The 19,579-nt window shown below is 37.2% G+C and overlaps 1 protein-coding gene across 4 annotated transcripts in view; it reads right to left on the bottom strand.

Annotated features, from left to right (window-relative positions):
• The window catches only part of AEBP2 (AE binding protein 2), a 52,677-nt gene that overhangs the window by 24,814 nt on the left and 8,284 nt on the right, over window positions 1-19,579 (bottom strand). For all 4 annotated transcript variants that reach the window (XM_087766077.1, XM_087766074.1, XM_087766076.1 and 1 more), the window contains exons 2-3: window positions 8,477-8,684; window positions 5,240-5,347 (exon numbers count right to left, since the gene is read on the bottom strand). In XM_087766077.1, the coding sequence (XP_087622203.1) occupies window positions 5,240-5,347; window positions 8,477-8,684 (316 nt within the window). The remainder of the gene's footprint in view (window positions 1-5,239; window positions 5,348-8,476; window positions 8,685-19,579) is intronic.

Genomic DNA, 19,579 nt, shown 5'->3' with positions numbered 1-19,579 from the left:
ACCTAAATCTCAAAATTTTGCATTCCATTTTAAATATGATAGATTGGGTCCGGATTGGTGGATATGTTACTTCAAGAGAAAATAAGTCAACACGTAACAAGTTTAATTTCTCCAGTGTACCCATACCCACCATTATTAATGGGCAGTAATGAGCAGTGACTTTAACGAACAGGATAATAATATCTAGCAATACAGGGTTTTTTCCTATTCAATTCAAAATAACCAAATCTCCTTTTTAGAATATTCAATGTGTAATTTTTCCGATAAATCTAACAGCAAGATTTTAGACATCTGGTTAAACCTTATTGTCTCATCACCTAAGTGTTGAGGCAGAATGCCTTTACATTTTCTATCTGCATCTGCAATGCTCTAATGGATAGAAGATATTCTGCCAAGAGAGTAACAGACATGAATTCCGAATGAGGACTGAAGCTGCTTGGCTGTGTTTTCTAGATTTCAACAAGTGTTACTCTACTGGGAGTCATACCAAATGCAGTTACCCCTTAATGAATTCCGGAAGGTACAGGTGGTAGAATGAGCATCAAATTTAAATTTTTATTATTACTTTCTCCCCCCTTTTAAGCCAAGGATGAAAGCCTCCAATGAACCTGTGTACTGTCATTTGTTGTTATTGAAAGCATTTACCCCACATGAGCAAACCTTTCATGACTGATCTTAAACATTAAGAGCATACGCACTGGAATCAGTATGTGAAAGCAGTTGATAGCATACCCACCACGCAGTCTCATATTTACAGAAAATTTCTATCTGCAATTATTTTGCATAAAATCTCCTACTGTTTTGTGCTCACTCTACCACTTGTCCTTTCATTGTGCCTAACATCTTGTATTTGGTCACCTAGACTACATTTTAAGAGTTCATTTGATACGTCTTCAAGTAACTTTCAATGCCTTGTACAGCAACAAGGCATGGTGAGTAGCACTTCAATTAATTCGAGTACCAGAAACCATGCCAGAAAATGCAAGTTGTCACAGCATATTAACTATTCAACTACTTATTATTTGTAACAGCCAAGTTTAGGAGAAGAGAGATAAAGTGAATGAAGAAATTCTTTCTCAGCTTGCCAGTTACCAGCATTGGTTTTCTAACTCAGCAGATTATTCCTCTAGATCCACCTGTCTACATGTTCTGAAAGCTTGAAAATTTTTAAGTTGCTGAACCCTCAACAGGACCACCACTACATGTTGATGATACTCCACAACATTCCACCAGTTTCTAAAAAGCTGCAAAAATTATGTAATAACAGAACTGAAAAAGAATAACATTTATTTTTTTCTCTCTCAACTCTGGATGTAAAATCATACACAAACATGAACATACTAAATGTCTTCAGAGAAACAATTACATGCTCTGAGAATACCTATATGAAGTTCATGTCTACAATGACAAAAAAAAAAGAAGAAAAAAAACGATGAAAGGATGGCTAGAATCAGACTGCAACAAGCAAAGAGAAAACTTCCAGCAGCACAAGAGCAATGAACTTCAGGTATTAAGAGCAGCAGCGTAACTTCAAAAATACCAAACAGTGGGCTGAGGAAGGCTGGCAAGTTCTCAACCAGAAACATGTTCTGGAAGGCCAGTTTGTTTGTTTATTCTTCTTGACATGAAAAACAAATCTAGGAAATGGTGCTTACCAAAAGTAGGATTGGAAAAGCATGCTGCTTTGCGGAAGTAGTATTTGACTACAGACTGAGAACTAGCTGCAATGAATGGTAACTATGTCTCATTTAATGGACACTTTTTCTTTGGTGAAGGGATTGGTGGGTGCCCTAGGAAAAGATACTTCATCAATAACAGAACTTAGTGATGATGGCCTCAAAAAACCAAGCGAAAAAATCCATCCATGTGTTCCCCATGAAACCCAAGGCCAACAGTATTAAAAACTTAGAAAAAAGGGGAGGGAATAAACGGAAAAGCATTTTGATGACTAAAGGGGAACTGGGTATCTAGGGCATCTTCTTTCCCCCCCCCCCCCTTAGTTCAGCAGATGACTCAGATATAAAATGACTCCTCCTTATGAGCTGGACATACACTACCAGGAAATTGCCCCATATAAAAACAGAGCTAGCATAACAACGGTTTCAAAAATACGTATTCATAAGGAAATTCACCTTTTCCGTGACAGAGGTATTGCAATATTAATGCTGAAGAGGACACGCTAAACTACACAAACAGAAAAAACAGGAGAAACTTATGAAAATATGAAACATTTTGCCTTTGTAATTTAGAATTGGGTTCATTTCTGTGACAAATGAACTACACAGTCACAAAGTTTATATGAATGCATGGAAAGGGCAGGTAAACCCACAAAGACCTTTTAATATGAAAGCACAGCAGCTTATTTACAGCCAAATACAGCTCTTAATCAAAGGACATCACCACGTGTACCTCAAAAACAGAAAATTAAACCCAAAATGGGCAACTACGTAAAATGAGTCCACTTGCAGGCAAAAGGGTGACAGGACAGGGACATATCCTTCATATCCTTCAACAGAGTAGTTCTAATGCAAAAAAAAGAGCTTTATACCTGAGACAGTCACCAACTGCCTTTCAATTTAAGAAAATACTTGTCTCTTATTTTAACTAGAGGCATAGGAATATAGCAACCTGCCATACGTTTATTACTCTCCTCTGTGTTCATTAAATGATTATAGTGTTCTTTTACCTTTACAAAAGTAAATTTTCCATGCTTTTAATTGTCACTTTCCTAGCTACCGTTCTTTGCTTTTCTTAAAAACATCCTGAACAGCAGTTCTTCAGACAACAGCATACAGCTATATTATTTCCATTACTGCCTTTTACAGCTTTCCTCAAAAATCCTGATTTTTTTTTCCTTTTTTTAAATAAAACACTGAATGACTAGGTATTTTCAGCAAGTTCTCTAAAATGACAGATTCCTTCTGTTATGCTAGAACTCAAGTGTATTCTCATGAGGCAACAGAAATTTCATTTGTAATTTAGGTTTTGGGAGATATTTTGTCTGCAGTAATCATCAAGAACAAGAGGTCCTTAATCCAAATCTGACTTGAAAAAATTTGGCTTTCCCTAAAAGGTGAGCAATTAAGATTTATAAGAACAGCTAAACGCAAACAGAAACATTTGCTCTGTTTTTGAATGACTGCCATAAAACAATTAGTAATGGCTGTTCTTGGACCAGTCAAGACTAATATCCAACACTTTCTTAAGTGTTTTTGTATCACAGTAGATTTCAAAAGCTTGTAAAAGAAAAGAAGCAAGGAAAGGGGGCTAGTTAATTAATAGGTTGCTAACACAGACACTTACATACTTGGCTACCTCATGTGAGCCCTGAAGCCTATATTCAGCATAAATGACAGGGGAACAAAAGATGTTGCAAAATTCTACTCAGACCACAATTACCCTCCATTCAAAGCCCGCAGGAACAGATTGAGAAACACAGAGATAAAAAACAAACAGAGGGACTGAAGACAACAGTAGGAAAAAAAATGCTGAAGTGACAGACATTGAGCCATGATGATTAACTACTGCAATCCTAGCCTGCGTTTTGTTCTTTCCCTTAGTACGACCAGGAAGTACAGAAAATCAGCTAGTGAAACAACACATTTAACACAAGATGATTATTATCAGAACTAATTGTTTTACATTTTAGGGCTCTAGCTGTGACCAGCCTAGGAAAGAACTGGGATACCGCCTTTTACTGACTGCTAGGTAACTCTGACAGACTCCAAAGTACTACTGGTATTTCTGAGCTATGCCCACCTCTTTTAAACCCAATGTCTCTGAAATGGAGTTTCTTTGATCTAGACCAAGTATACAAATTACCTACTGAAAGACTTTCCTTCAAGATCAAAGCTTGCAATTATACTTTAAGGTATATAGAATATTTAATTCAAAATGAGACGACCTAAGCTACAAGCTTCCTGATGACTAGGGTTTGTTTTGTTTTGTTTTATTTTATTCAGGGATTAACACTTAAGATTAGATCAGCTGCTGGAACAACCATCTCTGCAAACTTTGAGGGATCTATGACCCTTTTGCTACACTTCCAAGAGCATTCTAACCTTATTCTTTTGAACAAAGGCTATCGCAACCTCAAGAGCAAGTTTCCTGTTGTTATTCACCTCTCAGTCAGAAATTTTCAGACTAAACTACACAGTTCAGTATGGAAAAAAAAAAATCTAACCTTTACTAAAAAACTTTTTCACCTGCAACACAGTTTTTACTCTGTAGGTTTTGAGTTTAATTTTGTTTTCTGTCACAACTACTATTATAAGCTGTGAGGAGAAGTAACTTCTGGAAGACATCACTGTAACAGAAAAGTATTTTTTATTAATAAAACTGCCTGAAAAATAAATAAAAAAAAAAGCCAGAAGATATTACCTGAGAAGAAAGAGAGGAGAAGGAAGTAGAGAAACAGTGACTAAAACTTGGTGGGGCTGGGGGTGGGGGAGAGGAAGGCATGAAACTCTACCTAAACTTAATAAACCCTAATTCATTTTCATATCCTACACGGAAGGAGAACTTCAGTCTGAAGTAGTGTGGGTGGGACTTACCATCAAGTGATCCAGGACTGACAGCTATGAACTGCCCCAACTGTATCCATAAGAGGATGAAGCAACTCATTAATAACGGATTGGTGGATATGGGAATGATAAACACTACTATACCTAGAATTGCAGGTACAGATTAGGGGGAGAAAGAAAGAGAAAGTTAGAAAATACTATGTAGGAAATACAGTCAGCTCAACGGTCCTGCATTCCTGACTTCCTTATTATTCTCAGAGAGGTTAACCATAAATAGTCACTGACTGTGTTTCAACTGAATTTTGTTAACAAAACCAGCTCTTACTCAAGCACAGAACATGCACCATCAGGCACGATCCAAAGTTTAACATGGAAGTGTAAAGCATGAGGCAAAATATCTCACTGTTACAGTGCAAGCAGCTCAACTGGAAAATGCACAAAAAAATTGAACTACAGCACTATTTAGTTTTAGACTCCCCTACCATTTACAGATTAAAAGAAACAGGGATAGAGAAGCAATAATGGTATCTTCACCTGTTTTCATAACAGAACAGGACCTTTGGGCACAATTATTGCAAAGACGAAGGCTCAGCTCACTGGATACTTTTTAAGAAATCCTCCTGTGATGGCATTTTTCAATTAAATACAATGTATTAGGAAAAATAAATAGGATTGCTCTTAAAATAAGGGATGATATATCTTACAATGAACCTTACCTTGAAAGGTTTGTCCCCACTGTGTGTCAGCATATGCCTCTGCAACCAACTTTGACTTGTTGAAGGCGTATTATACACTTTGCAACCTTTCCACAAGCAAACAAACACCTAATAGAGTAAAAATGTGGTAAGTTTACACAAGTCAAAGAAAACAGCAAAAAAAAAAAATCAGATTAGCAAAGAAGTCTGTTTTCACAATATAAAGTACTTCACAGAATTTCGAACAATAACCATTTATTTTGCAACACAATTCTCTCATCTCACCAAGGAAAAAATAATTACAACCACAAGTATTCAAAAAAGCAGGTCACTGGAATAAAATATAAAACAGATGTTCCTGCAGATAAACACAATCAAGAGCCACAGCATCCACTGTAAAGAGTTTGTGTGCACTCAGTATCTGTACCCACCAGATATTACGATAGAACAATTTAAATGACAAATTTATGTTTTCTAGGTAGCAGATAGAGAAATAAAATCATTTACTCTCATAACCAAGTAATAATTTTATTCTTTGAGCATGAAGAAGTGAAAACTCTTAATTACAACATAGTTGTTTATATACCAGAGTTCTATATTATGGAATACTGGATACCTCTAGTGAGGGCCTTATAGTCAATTCCTGATGAAGAAAGTTACAATTTCTCATAGGATTCAAAGTCTATGGGTGTTTTGTGATTCCAGTGTACAGATCAGTCACATGCACAATAGTGCATTAAGGGGAGTAGAACTTACTCATGCTGCTTTTCTCTCTCCTCTCACTGTGTCTATAACTGAGAGACTAAAGAAGCTCAATGAACTTGTCTTTCATTAGAATTTCCTCAACAGGTCAGTGTGTGAAAGGAGGTATAGCCCTGATTTGTAGCAGCAAAATACAATCCATAGGAATAGCATTGTCCGTAATACAGGTTTTCAGAACTGCAGGAAACTAATTGGATTTGAGTTTCTTGTTCTCTTTTGCAGATTAAAAAACTCAATCTCAAAAGACTCTATTTTCAAAACAAAAGAGCAGCCAAAGGAGTGCCATGTACTTGCTGTATAATATATAGATGACCCAGCTTACTAATACAAAACTGGAAAACCCTGCATGTCTGTACGACTGATCCAGATCTACTGACACGTAAGGCCCAACCCCCTAAACCTTTGATGTCTGCTCCTCCTCAGTTTTGAGATCCCCTGAAGCTGCAGAATTGGAATTTGAGATTCCTGACTCTGCAACAGCTCTGTAACTGTCCCAATATTTTCATCAGCAACTGCAGACTACAGGGCATTCAGCAAAGGAGTACTACCATGAAGTCACCGATTGTGGAAATGCAATCCCTCCAAAAAACAAGCACTTGGTTTTACAACAACCCACCAGAAGTCCAGGAAAGGCTTCTTGGGAACCCTTATCAAAAGGCAGAATCCAAAATATTTTTGAAAAAAAACTGGGGGAGGTAAAACTATTCTGCCAAAACTTTCCTGGGCTCTCCATGGATCTATCTGGTTTGGTTTGGAGCCACTATCTCAGTATTAGCTTGAAAATACACATTTTACCACACAAGGATGCTACTCCCACTTTTCTTCAAATGTATAGTCATTGTAGTTGAGTAATATCCAAAATCCAATTAAAACCACAGGAATATAATTTCTAACACCACTTAAACACCTCGCCAGCAGGTGGCAGGCAAATCCTTGAAACAAAACAGTCAGGATCAGTCCCCTTTCACAGCATCAAGTTGAAGAACTTTTCAAAAAATAAACCAACTCCAGTAGGGGGATAAAAAGCGTGAACTGAATGCAACAGTTATTAGATGCCTGGTGCTTCCAACAAGTTCCTCCTCCAGAAAGACAAATGCAGTCTAACATTTTCTAAATAAAAATATCCACAAATCGTGTCACATGGAATGTAAGTGAACAGAAATACAATAAAAAAACCCTGAAAAAACTTCCAGTCCCTTTTTAAGAAATGAAAAGGGGTCATGAATGGGATAACAAAGATCCCTAGAGATGCAGTTACGTGAAAGCCCACAGGATACCAATACACCTCATCCATTTCATTGTTTCATCCAGGACTCATATAACACTTTTATGAACCTATGAAGTGAACTACAGAAAAAAAGCCAGCTCACTGGATGGATGATTCTGCTTAGAGCTTGGAATGAAAAAAGTCACCAAATACAGACCTGAAAGTTCAATCATACCAAAAAAACATTAGCTAAATACAACCAGAGTCACAGCTGTCTCAGTGACACAATTCCATAATAAATTATTTAAGGTAATGCAAATTAGCATTTTATTTAAGTCTCTTACTCAAGATAAAGTGTAATGGTCTAATATTTTACTTCTGGAGAAGTGACAGGAAAAAAGTCAAAAGATAATGACTATTCTAGGTTAAGATTTGATATTAGCTCTCCAAGAAATTAAAGAGCTGCAACATACAGTGCCTAAGGCAGGCAGATTGTTTGTGTTTGATGTAAAGGTAGTTTACATGACATATTCCAGACATCAAAGATAATTTGGAAGGTTGGGGAGGGGCGTGTAGTTAAGTACAGAGTTGAAATTACACTACTGGAAGATGTTTTGAAACATTAAAATTGTGAGACCAACAGAAATTGCATCATTTGACCAGGCATTAGACTGAAATATACATTATTATGTATATACCTCAATTTAAAAAAAAAAAAAAACAAAACCAACCCAAACTAGATGCAGTTATATTGAAGGTATCCTTGCCATCAGTACTACAGACAGAGCTGCTCTGGTATGACACTGTAGTCTCAAGTCAATGAGTCTTACATCTTCCCTATTATACATTCTGTATATATTTTACCTCTAGTGAGACTCCATTCGTAAAAATAATCAAGATACAACTTCACCCGAGTTCACATGCAGTAACACGTACACTAATAGTTTTAAGAAAATTAATTCCAAGTATAAGCATTTAAAGATATACCAACAGCTTCAGGATGTTGAGAAGTTAGTACATCTATCAAAAACCTGATAGCTTCAAATCATTTATTAAAAAGAACTTACTACATTCTTAAAGTTAGGCATTCAACTAAAAACACAGAATACCAAATCAAGTGAATTATGCAAAAGACACAGCTGAATGCCTAATACCAGACTGCTGCAGGCCCAACCTCAGTTGCCACTAGCTACAGAACTGATACTTTAAAACGTAAAATTTACTACAGTCATTAAAGAGTAAAATATTGGCAACTAAGAAAAAGGGAGAAAACAAAAAGTAACACCAACCCCTCCTCGTTGACCATCCACATGTATGGAGCGAATGTGATCTGCCAAGTCTGGGCTGGAGCTGAAGCAAGCATGGCAATGGTCCCAACAACAGTTATATGCAATGCTTTTTGCAGAGGAGGCAGGAACTCCTTGTCCGTTCATCATAACCGGAGTTGAACGCCCACTGGAAATTGTGCTGTCTACATCCATAATAGTGCTGCTTATGCTGTTAAGACCAAAAAAAAAAAAAAAAAGAAGAAAAGAGAAAGTTCGTATTTGTTGCACATTAACAGAACAAATAAAAAACGTAGCACTCTGGGGTTTTGTTTCAGATAGATTTAGACAGGTTGAAAAGAAAATCTTACACAAACTTATATTTATTGTCGTTCATCACCTTAACTGTAACAAATGTACAGTCAGGAAATAGCTACTATTACTCAACAGTATAACTTCTGGACACTGGCAACAAAAGGGAGGGATGGAAAATTCTCCCATTCACTGACTTGTCAGAAAATCAACTCTCATGCGATTAACACAGTCATTTTTAAGCTACATTAAACAGCCATTCATTATTTTTATTTCCCAGGAGACAAGGAAAAAAAAAAAAAGGCAAAACAGAAAAGGCATGCTAGGTCAGACCAGAAGTGTACCCTTGTACCTAGCCCAGCATCCACCGCTAACACCCGATCCTTAAAAAGAATACAGCAGTAAAGTTCTACAGAATGTTTCAGGTACTCCCATACCTGCCCCAGCATGGTGTCCATTACATGCATGGTCTAAACTAATGTTTTTTGGTTTGGTTTTTGTTGGGGGTTTTTTGGTTTGGGGTTTTTTTTTGGGGGGGAGTGGGGTGGGGTGTTTGTGTTTGTTTTGTTTTTTTTTTTTAAACTTTCAAGAGAAGCCAGCAGCAGCAGTGGGAATACGTGGCCAGCAGGGATCATTTTCATCAGCTGTTCTGCTCTGTATCTTGGCAGATACAGAGCAAAGTATCAAACTGGACCAGAAGAAAATTGCAGAGCATGCTCTTTCCATATATAAGCAAAAAGTACATAGATGGATGTTCTTCCTGGATAGACATTAAATAGCTACTGATGTACTTTTTTTTTTTTACCTTGTGAACCTGTTCACTGCCTTTTAGGACCTTTATGTTTTTGTCTTCCACAAAGCCACAGCATTACAGAACAGCTCATCTTTGAAAGGACCTCAGAAGACCAGGTGGTCAGACCTCCTGCTCAAACAGGAGCAAGTGAGATCAGATTGCTTGTGGTCTTGTCCAGCTGAGTTGTTAACGGGTGTTTTCAAAGGCTGGAGTTTATGCTACCTTTCTGAACAATTTTCCCAATGTCTGATTAATCTCTTTGTGGGGGAGGGGGAATATTTCCCAACATCTCATCAGAATTTCCAGTGTTGCAACTTCTGTCTGTTGCCTCTCATCCTTGGCAGCTGTAGGACTGAGATGACTCTGGCTCCTCCTTTGCGAAACCTCCCTATCAGGTCACTGAAAATAGCAATAACCCTGCCCTTCTTGTCCTAAAACTGAAGAAACCCAGTTATCTCAGCCTCTCCATGTATAGCATTTGCTTCGGCCTTCTAACCACCTTGGAGACCCTCCATCAGATCCTCTCCAGTATAAGAGTATCTGGGATGAGTCCCAAACTGGACACGGTAATCCAGACATAGTCTTAATGGTGCCAAGCAGAGGTGAAGAATCACTTCTATTGACTGCATAAATACACTTTCGCTAAAACAGACCAGTATGCAGCAGTAATTTTTACACAGGTGTCTTTACATATTCTTCTGAGCAAAATGCAAGGAAAAAAAAATCTAATTACATTACTTTAAAGAAAGAAAATAATCATTTCCTATTCAGCTCTACATAACATTTATAATTTTCTAACTTTTACCATATCCCTTTTCTCCCCCACCTCTTGCACATAATTACTATGCTAAAGCAGTCTGCTTTTAAAGGTATAGGTGCTGTTCCATATTTTTGACCATCACTGTTTACAAACCCATTATTGTTCTATTACATACTTTGAGAAGGATGAAACAAAAACTACACCATTATTCAAAATTTGAAGATATCATTAGCATGTTCGCTCTTTTGCTCTAAAAGCCTTTACTATCAATTTCTCGTGTTATCTGTATCTTTTAATCACTACTGTGCTAGCAGTTTTTTCCTGTGATAGATTTTGAAATCATCACAGATATTTGCCTTGTTTAGATTTCCACCCCTCACCCACCACGTGGATTCCACTGCATTTATCAATATAAAATGTCTTGCCTTAGTCCAAGTAACAGGTTCCCTTTAGCAACACTTTCCAGTTAAGCTTTAGTTTTAACTACCCCAAGTTATTTGGTTTCATGAGCAAATTCTGATCTGAGAGATACCAGCAAGATAACATTTATGAAAATGCTGACTACCATATCCCAAGCGCAGATCCCTTAAAAATCTTCTTCCAACCTGTTAGTCTCCTATTATTAAAACTGACCCATTATTCTTAGGTCTTTGTTTTCCAAGTTAAAAAGAAAGTTTGAGACCTTCTCAACAATTTTTTTTTTTACTTTAATAAATTCATACTTCCTAAAAACTATACAAATGTCATAAGCTTCCCCCCAATTTCAAAAAAAGATCTAACAATTTACATGGCGTGGCTTCTACCCATGAAAGTGATACAAGCTCTTTGTTGCTACACAGCATTTTTCCATGTGCCCACTCTTTTTATTTTCTTCCCTTTTCTATACCCTGAATATACACGGCTTTCCATGATCCCTCCCCACCTCCCCTCCCCCCCCCCCCCGCAAAGTAGTCTCAGTTCCTTTCATGACATACAAGCTCACAATCCACGACTAGCAAATAAAGAAGCCTATAGATATGGTTTTGAATCTGTTCTGTATTGCTGCCATTCCCAAAAACCTTATTTTATATTCACCAGAAACTTCCAAGAGAATGCAACTAGTGCTGAGCTGAAGCTACCAGTCCCAACAGCCTTAACGGCCACTAACAAAAACTACGGGTAATCATAATCCCTCTAGGAAATTGGCAGAAGCTTTAAGTGCAAAGTATGTTGCAAGCAATCCCTATTTTTCCACCATGCCAGGCCCACAATAGATGCAACTAGGGGACTGACATCCCCTCCTTCCTCAGCTGATGCCTAAGCCAAAAATTATCCCCAAAAGTAAAATCTGTAAAACTGTGTTATGACAGCAAAGTTTACCAACAGGATTATAGGAAAATTGAATACAGAATTAAATGTGACCCCACACACACCTGAGTTATCCAAATACAATTTCCTCAAAATCAGTACTTAGAAGTAGGTTTGAACGCATACAAGATGGCACACAGCCTGACCACTTCTGTCGCATACAGTAATGTTACACAGATCAGCGGTTCCAACAGGAAGTTGCTTAACCAAGGATGGCAAAGCAGTGCAGATATAGCACTCATGCAACAGCTGCTTCAGACCATTTCATGCGGATAAGTAACCCTAACTTTGTCACAGTTGAAAGGTACCAAAGTACAGTACGTACTTTAAGTAGGAGCTCAAACTTCCAAGCTACTTACAGTCAGTCCAAGTTTCTACATCCACTGACAGCATTAGTACCATTCTCAAAAACCCCACATATAGGCATAAAAACCTTCCAACTAAGAGGAGGTATGGTGCTGAGGACCACAAGGACAGACTATGAAGGGGTATTTAGCATAGTTCTCTCAAGGGTTCCCTGGTTTTACAGGCTGGTCTTAAGCAGGAAAGCAACAAGAAAACATAACCCAGAACAAGTTCTGTGAAAGAACTGGTGGGGGAGGGGGCGGTGAGCAGAAGTGCGCACTCATGCACATGTGTGTGGTTTCTCTGGTTCACAGGCACAATCTGCTTAATTTCTCTAAGCAGAGATAAAAAACCTCAAATTGATGAACCTGTAGCATGAGAGTTTATTTCATATTGGAATTGCAATGCAACACAACGTACCTTGATCACCTTATGATACAAAATCACAGGTCTCTAATTTTATAGCCTAAGGAGTGCAAATACTTGTGCTTTTTCTTAATATCTTATCCTACCTGTAGAAAATTACTCTTATTTTTGGAGAAATATATGTAAAAGTCAACTAGTAATACTGATGGAGCAAAAGATATTCTGATAAGTAGGGTTATTAATGACTTGAGAAACCACTAACACTTAGAAAGCTGATTCAGTTACAGTTTAAATGTTTGCTTGGTTTGGTTCTAATAGCCTAAGTGTTTGCTAAGGGCTAACAGATTAGAGTTGCATACACGGTATCAAAATTTAGAATCAGAGAAACCGGAATAAAAAAAAGGTTGCCCATAGAACTTAAACCAAGTAGTAGCATATAGAATTTCTTGGAAATTGAGGATGAAGTGCTACACTGGACTATGATTCTATAATCTATTCAAGATATAGTCTAGAAATGGAAAAAAAAAGTAACTCAAACCCAGGTGAGTGATAACAGATCAGTATTTCATTTAAAAGGGAATGCCTTCCTTTCTTCTAGTCTGAAGAACTTCATGTAAGGCATTAAACAGTACAAACAAATATTGCTGTAACAAGACCTACTAGAGAAATCGCTAAACTGCCTATAAAACAAAATGGCTGGTAGTCACACAACAAGAGATCACCATTTTCTGATGGTTCTCTTCATAGGCTCCACCAAAATGCAAGAAACTCGCTGCCCTGACACATTCCTTCTCTAAAAATAACCCATTAAATAAAAATGTAAAATTATTGGTTTTGTTGTTTTCGGTGCCTCCAGAACCAATATATTTCAGGTGATCAGGTGCCTCACAGTACTGAGAGCCTAGAATTAGTTTCTGTCTTTCTCACTCATTGAGTTCTGGGTCACCCAGGAAAGAGGTAAAGGCTGTGAAGAGAATCTGTGAAAGACCAGCAACATCTTTCCTCTCTGTCATAGCATCCCGTACAGCTCAAGCATGTGTATGTTTTCTCTAGTCTTCCACACCCTGAGAAAATACCAGGAAGCATTTCAGAGAAAAGTTTGTAGTATATATAGCATCAGAGTAGACACTGACTTGGGAGGTCTCTTACCCTTGACCTGCCATTTCAAGACGAAGCAGAAAGATGATGGTAAGTTTTATATAGTCAGAGCTGTGGCTGCTGCTAAGTCTGCAAAGACCTAACTGCAACACTGGTTTTGTTAGACCTGCTGATTCACCCACTTTTTTGTTTGTTGGGATTTCAGAAAGGGTGTGAGGGCAGGACATACAAGTGAATAAAATGTGTGCGCACACTCCACCATCTTATCTAGTCCACTTGAGTCTTTTCCTGACCAAAGGAGTGGAAGCACATCAATTCTGCCCAAAAAGGGCTGGACTACTAAAATAGTGTCTGTACATCTTTCAATCTATGAATGGGGCTTTTCAATCCAATCTGACTCTTTATCTGCTTGGGACGATCCCAACAGAGGGAAAAGTTCCTTAACAAAGGGAAAGTAGTAATGGAAATTACATCCTTCTGCTTTCTCATTTGAAATCCACAAAGCCTGTAACTGGGAAAGCAATAACGTGTATCAAAGAGGAGAAAACAGAACAAAGTAAGGAAAACATAAACATTCTGGCAAACTACTGGGAACAAAACACACACATTGAAACAAATTTTTACCCTAAATAAGTTAAAGCAAGTTTTTCTGTCTTTTTCTAAGCCCTTTTTCCCCAGCTGGGAGATCTGTTTAAATCCTGACTGCCACTATCAAAGCAGAATGACACGAGTAGAACTTAAGCGCTTGTGGCATTCCCCTATTGCTAGTGACAGACAGGTCTGGGTTTGCTCCCAAGCTGTAAGCAGGCTCCAGCTCCATTGTAATGGATCTATAGACCATAGCCTGATGAAGAACATTAGACATTTGAGTTTCAGAGAGTTCAACTCAGGGGTCATCCTAAACAATAGAGCATCAAAAACAGTCACTGCTGGAAAGAGCCTGCATACACAATAGCTGTTTTTAAGAAGCACCGTTCAAAAGACGGACTAATTACTAAAATTTAAAACTGTTACAGCAAGCACAACATAGTCTTCGAGCTTATGTTATCCCTACTTTCATCCTAATCCAAGCACCAGAATCAACTTGAAGTAAAAATCACAGCTCTAGAGGCAAGAACTGAATGCCTTTCTAAACACCTTACTAAACCCACACCTCATTTTACCAAGCCTGCAAACACTGGCAAACAGCGCCTTCCAAGCGCAGCATGGTAGAACTGAGAACAGTGAATCTTCCCGGAAGAGTCAGACTATTTTCCCCTCCTACAATTTTTCCCTCTACCAAGAGATCAACAGCTTTGAAATGATACTGACATTTAAAGTGGTTCATTAAGCAACAACACTAATGCAAGCTTAAATAGAGGAATCATTACCTCAAAGGCACTGTTTCAGGACTTATTTTTACCTGTAGCTAGAAATAATACATCTTCATAATCAAGATGATTAAGATTTTTTTAGCATCACTTTCATGTTAAAAGGTTAGTACCTGCACAATCTATATATGCATGTGAACCAAATGCGTCTAGCTGGCTAAATCCAGTCCAAATTGTATTTTAAAAAAATCCTGAAGCTGAAACAAAAATGAATAGCTAATAACTTCTAAGAAGTTGCAAGTCATTTTCACTTTATAGAGAACAAAAAAAGTTCTTCAAGCATTTTAAGTCCTGGATTATTCTCTTCCTTTAAGGATCTGAGCAAAATTAAGCCATTGTTGGAGTCAAGTAAATATCAATATTTTCTATACAGAAAAAAAATCTCAAAATTATTCCCAATTTAAAATGCACAAATTTCAAACCACATAATTTACCACATGTGCATTTGGGCACTAATTGTTGCGTACAGTTAAATGCAAATGAAAATATAACGAGCCTGTGATTTAATGCATTAACGAAAACGGTGTATCGTATGTCATTCCTGACACACGCTTGGCTCTCCAAGGAGATGAATTTCCTCACTACTGCAAGTAATCCCTTCCATTGAATTTAATGAATGGAATGCCCAAAATTTTTTCTTTCCCTTTTTTTGTTAATCTTTCAGAACAACAGACAGTAGGAGTCTAGAAGGAATATCAAAAAAACAAAAGAACAACAGTATAATTTCTTTTTTACTTTCCATGAACCCCCATTAGCAACTGTCCAAGAAATAGTAGAGCCAGACATGGAACACATGCACAAAAGCCCAATCAATTTGCTATTATACTTTTAATGTCTGCTAAACGTACTCCCTCTAGACCTTAACTGAAGTAACCTTCCCTCAGGCAAAATTCAGACCTAACAGATGGGCCTTACACCATGCCCTTGAGGGTCAACAAGCACTACTTCAGTCTGATCAACAGGAGCTCATTTCAGAGTTACAGTACCTCCACCGAGAATGCTTAGCTTCCAGTCCCCAGATGTTCAGTAGGTAGAGCAAAGGACCCAGCTGATTTCAGCTAGCACCAAGGGAAACGACTGTGACAGATCCTATAATAAATAACCTCATCTTGTAACGCATCAAATTAAAAACGAGCAGAGACTTCAGTGAACACACATTGCAGGGTTGCTAAAACCAACACTACTGAGTAGCCATCAAGCTGCACGCTACACTAATGCAAGTGAGGAATCTTCAGAAACAGTTTCTTCTAAAGTACACAGTGATAATCCAGCCATAAAGCATCACATCCACAGAAGATTGCCTCCGACTAGATGAAAAGCATAATTAACATTCAAGAATCCAAATACTACGAACCTCACTGGAAGCAGGTGAATATTTTAAGGATAAAAAAATAGCCTGCTAGTTTCTTTAGCTTTTACTAGTCAGTGAAATACCGTGTCACTTCTGCACGAAGTTTCAGCTACACTGTTCCAATCCATATGAGGGAAAATTAAGAAAAAAAGCTGAACTGTAACACTCAGATAAAACAAACTCAGAGTAATGGAAACACTGTGAATGACAGTCATTTCTTACAGCAACTTCAAGGGTTAAAACCTAGAATACAAGAGAAAAGCTTTTATAACATAGAAGACCAAATCACAACTAGGTACTAATCCCAAAAGAAAACAAACAGCATCAACTGCAATCATTCAATTACAAATGCCAAGTCAAAACAGAACAAAAATTGAAAGGAAAAAAAAAATTACATGCCTAGTGACATACCCCAGTACCTTATTATTTTCATTTCACTAGGAAAAGTCAAGAGTGAAAACAAAAACTTCACAAGTTTCCCCATTACTCTGTTCTCTATTCCTTTCCAAGACAAGGGGTGGAAAACTCTGGTGTACAGCTCTGGCCAATGGACTAGCTACACAAACAGCAGACTACCTAACAGTTTTACAGTTTTTGGAGGCCAACAAATTCAAAGTGATTTACACTCACTACTTCCTAGTGCAATCAATGGTCAAGCGAAGATAAATCCTCACAAAGCTTGAAAATGATCAAATTATCAACCCTGACCTCCCATCATTGACAGGAAGCTCCTCCATCTCTCCTAGGAATTTTATTTATCTTTTTTTGTAAAATTTTCATCACTTCCAAACATCGGAGCTGCCGTATCTTCTCCAAGAAGCATCACATGATTAAACTTCTACTTTTTTTACATTCCAGCCAGCAATATGAACTGCAAACCAAGGCTGTTAAAAACTAAAGTAGGACAAATGTCATTTCGAAGAGCTATAAGTTTCAGTGTATCAAGTTCAATTATACCAACTGATTAGTAACAGAAATTGCTACATTGGCTCCTAACTGAAAGCAGAAGAATAAATTCATATGTTTTTGTATTAAGATTTAACTTTTGCTGACCTTCAATGAATATTAAGCAAAATCTAATGCCAACCTCTTTATGAAGTTACTGTCAGAACATCTGCATCAGGGTACCAGCATGCAATAAAATGCAGTGCTCAAGGCAACTATACACAGGTGTCCAAGCAGATTTAAATTAATCTTTGCTTTATGCTCTCCAAATGATCATGCCAATTTAAAAGTGAGATTAAAACAGATCCAAAAAAAAATTAAGAGTTCACAAAACATGAGCAACCACTATGAGCCAGCAACAGAGTAGAAAAGTTTAACATTTGCCTGATCTTTTTTGTTCCTCTCCACATCTTTGCCAAATTTGGTATTTTATGATGCATCCACATTATTAACAGATATACTTCTACTACTAAATTTCCATCATTTATCAATTGAATTCCCCAAATCAAACATTTATGTTCCACAAGCAAAATAGTTTGCCTTATTTTAATTGATGTAGTTTGATTGTGACATGGAAATGCCATAATGCTTTAGAGCTCCTAGAATTCCTTTTCATCTAACCAGGAAGTAATCCAGAGAGAATCTTCAAAGTAGACAGAAAATAACTTCAGCTACCCACATTTCTAAGGGTTATTTTTGATTATTTTCCTGAGAAAACCATTTGTCTTTGATTTAAATAGAAAGCATCCAAGATAATTTAATGATCAGTTTCTGAATTCAAGAAAATCTACCATGAGTAAGAAAAAAAATAGTGTATGCGGATGAACCACCATCAAAACAAAAAACAGAACAAAAACAGATTGCAGAACACTAAACGGCTGCCAAAGAGAAAGATAATTCACATGGCAACAAGAAATTAGAATACCTGGATCAAAACAATAAGCCAGAACTACATGAACTGAAAGTCCACCACTGTGTTTTAAAGGCAGTGCCTTCTGTTCACATCTGCTCTTGCAGCTCCTATCCACAAAGACCCCTGATATCAGACAACACGACTGACTCCATGGCTCTTCAGAGGCAAGGGAGGAAAATCAGGATAGGCAAAAATTGCATACATCAGGAAAGTTACTTTGTGAAATTGAGGGAGAATTAACCTAGCAAGTAAGGGAGATAACACTAAAAAGTTAAGAGGAATAGAAAAGGAAAATAGTAGTGTTTGGTTGTCTAGCATTTTCCAGAAGCACCTTCAGGTTCTTGATACTTTTAAATAAGTAAAAGCAACATAAGGCAACTTCTAGATAAAGGAAAAAGACCATGATTTCCAGGACTGCATGATTTAAGAGAGCACCCACTCACTTGGAAGCACTTGTGCTTCTGAATCACTCAGGCATTTTTTGGGAAATAAAACCTACGCTTTACACGGGTTAAGTTATTCTAACAAAAACTTCTCAAAATGAACAAGACTCAAAAAGTATTCATAAATCAATCTTAAAAACAAGTCTGCAAAACTACTGAATATACATATAGTTATATGACTACTAAGAAATCAACGTAGTGGAAAATAAAACAGTCAAGGGAGATAATTTTATACAGTGGGACAAGCGATAACGTTAAACTTGTTTTGAAATTCTTTTTGAAGCAGCAGCTTATTTTAGAGTAAAGCTAGGTCTAGATTAGGTATAAATACCTACAAAAAGAAGCAACACTGCAAACACCTCAGATTGATAATATAAAACCAGGGGAAGATAGAAAAGCTCTTCAAGATAGAGAAATCAAAGGAACTTAAAATAACAAACATGCACAGGAAATAAAACAAGACTGAGAAAGTGTGTTATGAATCACCACCTCTCTAGAGCTGTTTCCACTCTCCTGGATCACTTACTTTGATTATTTAGATTGTTAGCCCTAGAATATTTGGGCTTCTAATATTTACATAACACAAACCCAAGTTATCCAAGGATTTGTAGCATACCGAGAACAGGTAACACAATAAAGAAACCTGGAATGCCAAAATATCAGAAAAGCAGTGAGAGCAGAGTATGTTAAACATCCATGCCTCGTGATATGACAGCACAAAGACTACATATGCAAAAGGATTACACAAATCAAGAAACTGTAAGTGGTTCTGCCTTAAAAATACAAATAAAACTATTTTCATTTCTGGGAACCACATTATCTTCAACTTGATAATCCCCTTGGAAAGTTAGGGATCAGCAACAAGTGGTTCATAATTTTCAATCTTTACTGATAAAACAGTATGTTTACTAACACAGCGTAACAGAAGCACAGAAGAAACACATTCAGTCATTAAAGAACCACAAGAATTTAATTTTTTTTCAACTTAGTAGAGAATAAAAATACATAGATAGGATAGCATTCTATGAAGTAGCACAATACAGCACAATAAACTATAATGATCAAAATACGGACTTTACTGCAA

The sequence above is a fragment of the Nipponia nippon genome, unplaced genomic scaffold, assembly GCF_047370975.1.
Source record: "Nipponia nippon isolate SJK-2023a ecotype South Korea unplaced genomic scaffold, ASM4737097v1 scaffold_3, whole genome shotgun sequence".
Taxonomy (NCBI): domain Eukaryota; kingdom Metazoa; phylum Chordata; class Aves; order Pelecaniformes; family Threskiornithidae; genus Nipponia; species Nipponia nippon.
Note: the sequence above shows the minus strand (reverse complement) of the source record. Positions and strands in the feature narration are given on the sequence as shown.